The sequence below is a fragment of the Terrapene carolina genome, unplaced genomic scaffold, assembly GCF_002925995.2.
Source record: "Terrapene carolina triunguis isolate 2854851 unplaced genomic scaffold, T_m_triunguis-2.0 Scaffold193, whole genome shotgun sequence".
Classification (NCBI taxonomy): domain Eukaryota; kingdom Metazoa; phylum Chordata; order Testudines; family Emydidae; genus Terrapene; species Terrapene triunguis.
The window spans coordinates 3368898-3379254 of NW_020664544.1; the positions used below are offsets into that span (position 1 = coordinate 3368898).

The 10357-nt window shown below is 65.0% G+C and overlaps 2 protein-coding genes across 2 annotated transcripts in view; one reads left to right on the forward strand and one right to left on the reverse strand.

Moving 5' to 3' along the window:
- The first annotated feature begins 2163 nt into the window (after nucleotides 1–2163).
- On the forward strand, nucleotides 2164–4356 carry LOC112125943 (telethonin). The gene is made up of 2 exons (XM_024224294.3): nucleotides 2164–2903; nucleotides 3539–4356. Exons 1-2 carry the CDS (start codon nucleotides 2755–2757, stop codon nucleotides 3957–3959), a joined length of 570 nt encoding a protein of 189 aa, XP_024080062.2. The 5' UTR covers nucleotides 2164–2754; the 3' UTR covers nucleotides 3960–4356.
- Nucleotides 4357–9453: 5097 nt separating this feature from the next.
- Nucleotides 9454–10357, reverse strand: part of LOC113407072 (telethonin-like) — a 4536-nt gene continuing 3632 nt past the window's right edge. The window contains exon 2 of the mRNA XM_026654663.1: nucleotides 9454–9862. Coding sequence (XP_026510448.1) covers nucleotides 9454–9862 — 409 coding nt within the window. The remainder of the gene's footprint in view (nucleotides 9863–10357) is intronic.

The following is a 10357-nucleotide window of genomic DNA, read 5'->3' on the forward strand; positions in this document are numbered from 1 at the left end:
CAACCACACAGCTCTATTGATTCCTTTCCACATAGGCCCCTCTGGACACAGGTTGTTAATTGCTCTTTAACTGCAGGCTGGTTCTGTGATGTGCTCCGCAAGGAGGCAGCGCTCTGCACCAGCTGGACCCCAGCTCTCAGCCACCAGCTGGCCGGCCTGCTCACCCCATCCCTCTCGCTCCACCCTGGCTCCCTGGTGCTTCCCGTGACAGGGGCGAGATGGGGCTGTCCTGAGGACACCAGGCATTAGAACCATTCCCAGCACTGGTTTGGCCGGGGAAGATCCATCGCAGCCAATGGGGAAGGGGCAGGGGGCTTCCCTTTGCCACCTTTCCTCGCCAATTTCAGCCTCTTCGCTTATTTCAGACTCCCAGGTGGGAACAAACCAACTCCCCTCCCAGCCCATTCATGGCAGCTGGATCCGCTCACAGCCCCCCACCCTCGTGGTGGGAGGAAGGGGCTCATTGGCACAATGCAAACCAGGGCGGTAATGGAGTTAGCGGGCAAGGGGGGCCGGCCTCAGGGCCCTGTCAATTGTGGCTGTGAAATATCTCTGGTGCAGCTGATAACGCCAGGCCTGGAACAGGTTAGCGGCCCCAAATGCTTTCAGGCTGTTTTGGAAAAGCTGCCTCAGCTCATAAATTATGTCAGCGAAAGGCCATTAAATGAGACCGATCCCAGCGCTCTGGTGGGGCAAACGGGTTTTGATCCGTGAGCGGCTGGCGGGCGGGAATTGTCACTGTCGGTGCTGGCTGCATGGGGGGAGCCTGCCGGGGCCAGGCTGAGAGCCGATTCTCCAGCCCCCACCAGGCGATCTCGGAGCTGGTGGAAGGGCATCAACTCCACAGCTCGGGGTCCTCTGCTGACCCGCACAGCAGGGGCTGCTCCCCCCCAGCATGCCCAGAATGGGGGGCATCAGCCTGGTCAGTCATTGGGCTTCCTGGCCATGAAGGATCCCGGGGCCCTTTCTGCTAGCGGAGGAGGAGCACTGACCAGGCGTCCTGACGCCATTTACGTTGCTAGCTCTAGGAAAGGCCATTTCACTGGGGCAGGGGCGGGGAGGGAAACGGAGGTGCCAGTGGCGGGAGGGCACTTGAACAGAGTCCCACAGCAAGTGGGGAATAATAATATGAGTATTATGTCACCTGCCACCCAATGATCAACTTAGAACCCAGGAGTCCTGGCTCCATGTGGCCTGCTCTAAGCTACTCCCCTCCCAGAGCTGGGAATAGGACCCAGGAGTCCTGGCTCTGAGGCCTCTCCCTCTAATCACTAGACACCACTCCCCTCCCAGAGCTGAGAACAGAACCCAGGAGTCCTGGCTCCCAGGCTTCTCCCTCTAACCACTAGACACCACTCCCTTTCCCAGAGCTGTTAATAGGACCCAGGAGTCCTGGCTCCCTGCCCCCCTGCTCTAAGCCCCAAGTCTCCACCTGGAAAGTGTGAGTCCTTCACATGCTGCCGCACCCCCCTCCCCCAGGAATCCTTGGACCCAGGGTGGCTATAATTAGCCCCATCCCCTTGGCCCCGGCGGGACAGCCAGACTGGGCTGCTCAGCACATTTTCTCCCGGCCGGGCGAGGTTTTCACATTGCATCTCTGGGCCGGGGGAGTGTGCTGAACGCAGGGGCTCACGCGGTTGTCACTGCCCCGGGGTGGGCTCACCGAACACGGGGCTGGGAGCTCGCCCGCCGGGGGGCCACTAACCCGGGGGTCTCCAGGGTCAGGTTTTAGGATGAGCTCATCCCCCAAACTTGGTGGCCAGCAGGCCCCGTGCTCCATGGCCTGGGGCAACGCCGAGCCCGGCCTGTCTATGAGAAACCCAGTCTGAGAACCGCCCCCACCTCTAGTTCCAGCTCCCACATGCTCTCTGGGGACACCTGGGTTCTGCCAGCCAGGGGCCACTGGCTCATCTGGGCCCCTCCAGCCAGCCAGCCGGCCAGCTCCGGTGGTATCGCCCCCCCCTCCAGCTCTGGGGCAAGGGGGAGACCTTTAAAAGAGCCACCACCACTTTTCCCCACTTTGAAGTTGTGGGAGGGAGAGGCGTGGACTCTAGTCAGTTCCAGCAGGGGCGGGGTGGGCTGGGAGCCAGGACTCCTGGGTTCCAGTCCCAGCTCTGGGAGGGGAGTGGGGTCTAGTGGTTAGAGAGGAGTAGGCGAGGGTATCAGAACTCCTGGGGTCTACTCCCAGCTCTTCTATTGAGTCCCTCTGAGACCCAGAGTAGACCAGAACGCTCTTCCCCCATTGGGCCGGGGGTTTGCAAAGGGTTAATTCACACCCCTAAAGGGTTGGGCCACCTGGTGTGGACAGTGGCCCAGGATTGCCCCCCCCCCCCACACACACACCCCCCGTAGCTGAGACCCCTGCAGCTTCCCACAGGCTGCGTGAGGGGCGGGGGTATAAGCGTTGCCCGGCAGGGTGATCTCCGGGCCGAGGCTAGTTTCCAGTAAACAACAAACGCGGGGGGTGTCCGGTGTCGGGAGCGCTGGCGAGTGACCGCGTGGGGCGGATATAGCCCCTGACGACACGGCTCGGAAATAGACACAGGGAGGCTATATAAACCCTGGCCTGGGCAGCCAAGTACCAGGGCTTGGATACATACAGCCGGGCTCACGCACACGCAGCCGGGCTCACACACACACACACAGCCGGGCTCACGCACACGCAACCGGGCTCTAACGCACACAGTTGGTCTCACACACACACACAGCAAGGCTCACCGCCCCCCCTCAAGCAAGGCGTCCCACAGGGTGAGGATGTTCGGCAAGAGCGTAGTGCTGCGCAGCGCGGGGGTGCTGTCGGCGGCCGAGCTGGGCTGCCTGGTGAAGGAGGAGGACGTGGTGCGGCACGAATCCTTCACGGCCGAATGGAGGGACCTGTCGCTCTCCACCAGGCCCGAGGAGGGGTGAGTGTGGGGCACGGGCACCCTGGGCAGCGGGGCAGGGCATTGGGCTCCCTGTGGCCCCGACCCTGGGCTGAGGGGAGCCCTGGGAGTTTCTGTGGAGGGGCAGCCGGGGGTGGGGGGCCGTGGAGCAGAGCAGGATCCCTGTCCTGGCCCCTCCTCCGTGCCCAGCCAGCCTGGGGCAGAGGGGTCGCAGCCCCTGGGCACAGCGGTGCCCCTTCCCCTCACCAGCCCCAGCCCAGGCCCGTCCCCCTGCGGCTGCCCCTTCCCCCTGTCCAGGAGAGAGGCAGACCCAGCTCTGAGGCAGTGCCCCCAGCCCCCCAGCCCTGGGTACAGTGTCTGACTGGGAGCAGGGGGTGGGGGATGGGGTGGAGTGTGGCCCCCTTTGCCCCCCGCCCAGCTCCCTGCCCCTGGGCCTCCAGGGCAGCTCCCCCATCGCGGGCATCTGTGGCGCTCAGGGCAGAAGGGGCCCCAGAGTCTCTCGCTGCCCCATGGCCCTAGGGGTCGCAGCCCCCCAGCCTCAGGGGGCAGGTTGGGTCCTTGGGCTTGTCTGGGCTCCCTGCTCCCCGAAGGCGATGGGGGGGCGCTGCCGGGGGCTGCTCCCTGGGTCCCTAACGTTCCCCCCCCCCCCCCCCCAGCTGCCCCCTGCGGGGGGTGGACGATTGGCGCAAGGAGACGTACTGGCAGCAGCAGGAGACGCGCTTCGTGGTGCAGCGATCCCCCTGGCTCATCATGCGGCTGGGCCGGCTGGGCGAGCCCCTGGCCCGCTACCACCTGCCCTACCAGCGGGCGCTGCCCCTGCCCCTCTTCGTGCCAGCCGACCTGAGCGCCAAGGCCGAGCGGGGAGCCACCCCGCCCCAGCTGCGCCACATGATGGACTTCGAGACGGCGCTGGCCGGGGGCGCCCCGCCCAACGGGCAGTGCCGGGACAAGAAGGCCGTGGCGGAGATCACCAAGGAGCTGCCCCCCGTCATCCAGCCCAGCCGGCCCGACTTCGGCAAGGGTGACTTCCATCGCTCCCTGTCCCGCTCCCTGTCCCAGGAGGCGCAGCGGGGCTGAGGGGCCGGGGCACGGACCTGCCCGTAGGGCTCTGCGTTCCCAGCTCACGGCTCCCCCTGCATGAGAAATACCCACGGTGAGCCGGGCAACGCGGGGTTACTGTAGAGGCCCATCCCAGGGCCAAAGCCATCCCGGGCGTAAGCTCAGCGAGGTTACGCCGTGGCTGCATGTGGCTTTTCGAGTTAGACTGTGAGCTCTGTGGGGCAGGGACCATGGGTTCGTACAGCACCGTGCATGCTGATGGTGCTGCAATCGGAACGCTGTCTCTTTAAGAACGGTCTTCCCGGCTGAGCTGTCAATCAGCTGTCAGCAAGGCTGTCACAGCAGCTGATGCTCTTTGGGTCTAACAGCACAGCAGGGGGGAGGGGAGTGTGGGCTAGTGGTTAGAGCAGTCAGGGGCTGGGAGCCAGGACTCCTGGGTTCTATTCCCAGCTCCGGCGGGGGGGGGGGGGGGGGCGGGTGGTGGAGGGGGGGGGGGGGCCAGAACTCTGGGGTTCTATCCCCAGCTCTGGCAGAGGAGTGTTGGCTAGCGGGTAGAGGGGCCTGGGAGCCAGGACTCCTGGGTTCTATCCCCAGATCTGGCAGAGGAGTGTTGGCTAGCGGGTAGAGAAATGGAGGGAGCTGGGAGCCAGGACTCCTGGGTTCTATTCCTAGCTCCAGGAGGGGAGTGTGGGCTAGTGGGTAGAGCAGTTAGGGGGTGGGAGCCAGGACTCCTGGGTTCTATCCCCAGCTCCGGCAGAGGAGTGTTGGCTAGCGGGTAGAGAAATGGAGGGAGCTGGGAGCCAGGACTCCTGGGTTCTATTCCCAGCTCCAGGAGGGGAGTGTGGGCTAGTGGTTAATGCAAGTGGCTGGGAGTCAAGAGAGCTGGGGCCTGGCCCTAGCCTGGGGAGGACATGTGATTACGTGGAGATGAGGGCAGAGCCGGGAAGTTGCAGTTGCCGGCACGGGGGAAGCACAAGGTGATGTTCAGCCGGCCGGTGCTGCAGGAGAAGGATTAGTGCATGAGGGGGACGAGCGGCTCCCCGCAGACGTCAGGACATGGGTGACCCCAGGAGCTCATTTGCATCCTCAATCCCCTGGGCTGATATTCTGGGGCAAGGAATTCACCGTCCGCGTCCCCGTGTTCCTCGGCCTGCTGCTGTTACTGGGGCGCTCGGGGTATGAGGCTGTCTGGCTAATAAAAGGAGGAAAGGCGGCACGACTCTCTCCTTCCATTCGCCGTGTTAGCCGTCCTGGCCTGGGGGAGCCCGGGGGACGGGCCAGAGCCGGGGCCCCCGCGCTTCCCCTGGCATCTGCTGCTGGGGGTTGGCAGAGGCGAGTCGCTCAGCTGAGAAAGAAGCCGTGATGCTGACCCTGACTATTTTCCTAGTGGGGCCTGGTCATTCACACCACATGGCCCCCTCCTAGCTCAGAGGAGGTCACGTACGCCACGCAGGCAAATGCCTGAGTCGGGAGGCCCAGCCCAGCCCTGCCTGGCTCCCAGGAAGCCCCTGGCACCCCCGACTTGGCTTCACTTGGAGAACAAGGCAGAGAGCAAACGTTTTCCGCTGGCCATGGCTCCCCGGCAGGGGCGTGTCCTGTGCCTCACCCTGATGCCGCAGTTCTTGCGCGCGAAGAAGGTGACCAGGTAAGTCTGCCACCAACCCACAGGGCAGCACCTTTGCTGCCAGCTACGTGGCTACAGCACATGCCAGGCACATGGCTAACACCCCCAACCCCTCACAGCAGACAGGGGAAGCCTCAGGCCTTTTGGTTCCCCCGGTACAAGCCTTTGCCAGCTGAGCTCAGGGAGACGCTGCAGGGCAGTGGGCCCAGGCCATGCTCCCACCCCAGAGCATTTTGGGGATCAGGGCAGCCTGGCAGGCAGTTTCCCCTTGAAGACTGGTGGCCCCCCTGGCACCCAAAGGCTCCTGGGCGATAGACGGATGCCACAGCTAGGAGTAGTTTGCTGCCTTTTGCCGGGGGGGGCATCACTATCCCCCCCGCCAGGCAGGACTTGGTGGTGTCACGTGGAAGAAAAATGAGGTGAAAGGAAGCAGGGTGTGTGTGTGTGGCACTGGAGGGGAAAGAGGATGCAGCTGCTGATGTGTGTGTGTGGGGGCGGGGGCTGCACCCAGGTGTGTGGTCAGGAGGTGGTGGTGCACCCAGATTGGGGGGGGGGGTGCTAGGCGCTTGGGGGGAAGGGCTCCTGCTCTGAGCAGCTGCATGACTGACCCAGCCTGCTTGGACGCAGTGGGGCGTACAGTCCCGTTTCCTCACCCCCCCCCCCCCCCCCCCCCCCCCCTCAGCCCAGCCCGGCCGAGAAGCTCCCATAGGACAAGTGGAGCAGGGCTGGCAGCCAGGGAGCTGGGGCCGGAAGGGCATGGCAAATACGGGCTGGGCCAGACCAGCTGATCCAGGCGTGGGGGCCCCTCCTGCGCCGGGCAGGCCCCAGTGGGCTTTGCCATTATTTGGGGGTGGGAGGGGTGCAGCCAGACAGCTGGGCTGTGCCCCATGTCCATCCACCCCCCCATCTCCCCCTTGCAGGGCTCTGGCCAGGCCCAGGCCACTTTCCTCTGACCTCAGGCTGCCCCACCTGCTGGACCAGCGCCCAGGGAGCGCCATGCCAGGTGCCCCCGTGCAGAGGTTAAAGAGCCTCTGGCCAAACCTCCAGTCCTTCCCCTGCCCGCCAAATCCCGGCCGGCCAAGGACAGAAGCTGTTTATGGCCTTGTTAACGTTCTGCGCCCAGGCCAGGAGCAGGTGGCAGCTGCCAGGTGGCGCCGGGGGGGAGGGGGAAAGATGGGGGGGCACAGACACTTGCTCTGCCCTGACGCAGTCCCTGCTGCAGTAGTGTCCCGGCCCTGGCAGCAGGCACATGGCTGGGCTGCTCGGCCCCTTGGCCACGTGGAGCGGCCCGTGCGGGTATTGCATCCAGCGCCCGCATGGGGCGAAACGGGGGGGGAGACATGCTGCCTTTAAAAGTAACAGCGCCCGGCCTTCAGCACCGTCCCCTGCAGGCTCTGGGCCCTTGCCGATCTCCTCTGTATAGTGCCATCGCCTTGACAGCGCCCCCCCACCGGCTGGGCACGGGACCCGGCCTGGACCCAGCGCTGAAAGCGGCTCCCTGCCCGGGCTATATTTAAGCACAGGAGGCCGTTCTGGACGGGCCGGCCCCAATTCCCTCATGGGATCTCAGGCAGGAGACTCAGGGGGCCAGTGCCTGCCTCTGCCCGCCAGGGGCTGATCCAGGCCAGACCCCAGAGACAGCAGAGACCCCGGCAGAATTTGCTCTGTAGCCAGCCCATTAACCCCTTCTGTGGGCCAGCCTCTAGAGGGAGACAAGGAGCCACAGTGCACCTACGCCTGCTGCTGCGTGTGTGGGCGAGGGGAACAGAACATGGACCCCCCGCCCCAGATCCTTGTCTCCTCTCAGCCCGGTCCCCCTTGGCCCCGCCCAAACTGCTGCTGCCTTCAGGAGGCCTCACACCACCATGGGTTCCGGGCAGGGAGGGACTGAGCAGGGCCTGTGAAAAGACAGTGGGGAAACTGAGGCACCGGTCTGGAGTCACATATCAGAGCTGGGAGTGGAACCCAGGAGTCCTGGGTCCCAGTCCTACATTGCTACACGTCATGGTCCTGAAACCATCCATGCCCCTTTAATAAATGCAGCTGTATCCTCTGGCCCTCACCTCGACCTCCCGGAACCCCAGCTATGGGCTTTCTCCGGGCTCCCTTTAACTCTTGTCCTGCTGCTTTCTGTCCTGCGGTCCCCTCCAGCCGGGCCTGAGTGCAGCGTTCCCCACGGGACCCTCTGACCTAGCTGCTGGGACGGCTCCTGCATCGCGGGCAGATTGACGGCTGGGAAGCCCCCTGCTCCTTTCCCCACCCTGCCCCTTTCCAAGGAGAGGGGCCAGCGGGGGGCTCAGCCCCTCTGCTATCAGCCCAATGGCCACGTCTCTCTCCGTGCAAATCTTCATCTGCCTTTTGGCTGGAGTCACTGGGCTGCGCCTGGGGGAGCAGGGTACGGTGCCGGGCCCCTCCAGGAAGCAGGCCTGGCCACACCAGGCGGAGGGCAATTCCAGCTGTGACCAGCACCACCGCTGGGCTAGCTCAGAGCCCACCCAGCTGTTGGGGTCAGGCTCAGTGCAGGCCACTCCCCCCTCCCCCCCAGCGATCGCTCAAGCATTTCAAAGGAAGAGGACCAAGGTGGGACATTGGGGTCGAGACTGGAGTTTTATTGCAGTACAAGGAAAAGTCACGTGGCTAGAAACCCACCTCTCCCCCTCCACCCCGCACAGGAGCTGGTACAACCCTCACCTCCGGAGCCACACCGCAGCAGCTCCCACCCCTGGCTGATTTCCCCGTGGTTCCCCCATCGCGGCCCTGCAGCCCCCAGCGCGCGCCTCCCCGTCTCACCCGCGGTGGCCCCTTCGCTCCATCCCTTCCTGCATTGTCCTTTGGCAGCCAGGGCGGTGTCCCCCGTCCCCCTGGGCAGGACCTCGCCTGGCCCTTCCTGCCCCCTCTGCTCCCTTGCCGTCGCCACGTCTGCCCGCTCCTGATGCCCCCGCACAGGGAGGGGCGTGAAATCAGGGTGGTCCCAGCTCCCCCCTCCTCCTCCTCCTCCAGGAGGGGGGAGGGATAGCTCAGTGGTTTGAGCATTGGCCTGCTAAACCCAGGGTTGTGAGTTCAATCCTTGAGGGGGCCACTTGGGGATCTGGGGCAAAATCAGTACTTGGTCCTGCTAGTGAAGGCAGGGGGCTGGACTTGATGACCTTTCAAGGTCCCTTCCAGTTCTAGGAGATGGGATATCTCCATTAATTATTATATAACCTCACCCCCCCCCCTCCGCTCTGAGCGCTCAAAGCACTTTCCATAGGGGAATCCCCAGCCCCAGGGAGGCGGCTCAGTCACCCTGTCACAGTGAATCTGCCCCAGGCCACCCAGTGAGTCAGTGGAAGAGTCAGGCAGAGAACCCAGGAGTCCTGATCCCCCTGCTCTAAAAACCACTAGACCCCACTCTGCTCCCAGAGCTGGGGACACAACCCAGATCCTGCCCCATGTCTACACTGCTCACCGTGGGGACCCCGGCTCGTTTCCAAGCCTGCATTTGAGGCTCCACAACTGAGTCAGAGTAACGGCTATGTGGGCAAAGGGAGCATGGGGTTTGACCCCACCTCAGACCTGGGGCTTGGTGTGCCATGTAGACATACGCATTGTGTCCCAGATGCAGGAACGGGACCCAGGAGCCCCCATTCCCAGCTCTAACCAGGAGCCCACTGGAGGGCTTAACAGCTGGGAGTGGAGCCTGCTTCCCGCTTGTCGGCTCCTACCTTGTACAAATCCTTGGCAACTAAGGAAAGCTTGGTGAGGGACACTCGGGGTGGTGCCTTGTGCCCATGGCAGGGCACAGCTCTAGCCTGACACCCGCCGTGGGTGCCACACAGACACAGCGCTAACACAGACAGCACAAGGGGGTCGCGCCTGGGCACCCCTAGCGCTAGGCATTGTCTCCCCTCAGCCCCTCTGCGCCTCCTGGGACAGGGAGCGGGGGAAGTCACCCTTGCCGAAGTCGGGCCGGCTGGGCTGGATGACGGGGGGCAGCTCCTTGGTGATCTCCGCCACAGCCTTCTTGTCCCAGCACTGCCCGTTGGGCGGGGAGCCCCCGGCCAGCGCCGTCTCGAAGTCCATCATGTGGCGCAGCTGGGGCGGGGTGGCTCCCCGCTCGGCCTTGGCGCTCAGGTCGGCCAGCATGAAGAGGGGCAGGGGCAGCGCCCGCTGGTAGGGCAGGTGGTAGCGGGCCAGGGGCTCGCCCAGCCGGCCCAGCTGCATGATGAGCCAGGGGGATCGCTGCACCACGAAGCGCGTCTCCTGCTGCTGCCAGTACGTCTCCTTGCGCCGATCGTCCACCTCCCGCAGGGAGCAGCTGGGGGCCGGGGGGGGGGGAAACGTTAGGGACCCAGGGAGCAGCCTCCGGCAGCCCCCCCCCCATCGCCTCCTGGGAGCAGGGAGCCCAGACAAGCCCAAGGACCCAACCCGCTCCCTGAGGCTGGGGGGCTGCGACCCCTGGGGCCATGGGGCAGCGAGAGACTCTGAGGCCACTTCTGCCCTGAGCGCCACAGACGTCCGCGATGGGGGAGCTGCCCTGCAGGCCCAGGGGCAGGGAGCTGGGGGGGGCAGTGGGGGCCTTGCTCCACCCCAACCCCCACCCCCTGCTCCCAGTCAGACGCTGTACCCAGGGCTGGGGGGCTGGGGGCACTGCCCCAGAGCTGGGTCTGCCTCTCTCCTGGACAGGGGGAAGGGGCAGCCGCAGGGGGACGGGCCTGGGCTGGGGCTGGTGAGGGGAAGGGGCACCGCTGTGGCCAGGGGCTGCGACCCCTCTGCCCCAGGCTGGCTGGGCACGGAGGAGGGGCCAGGACAG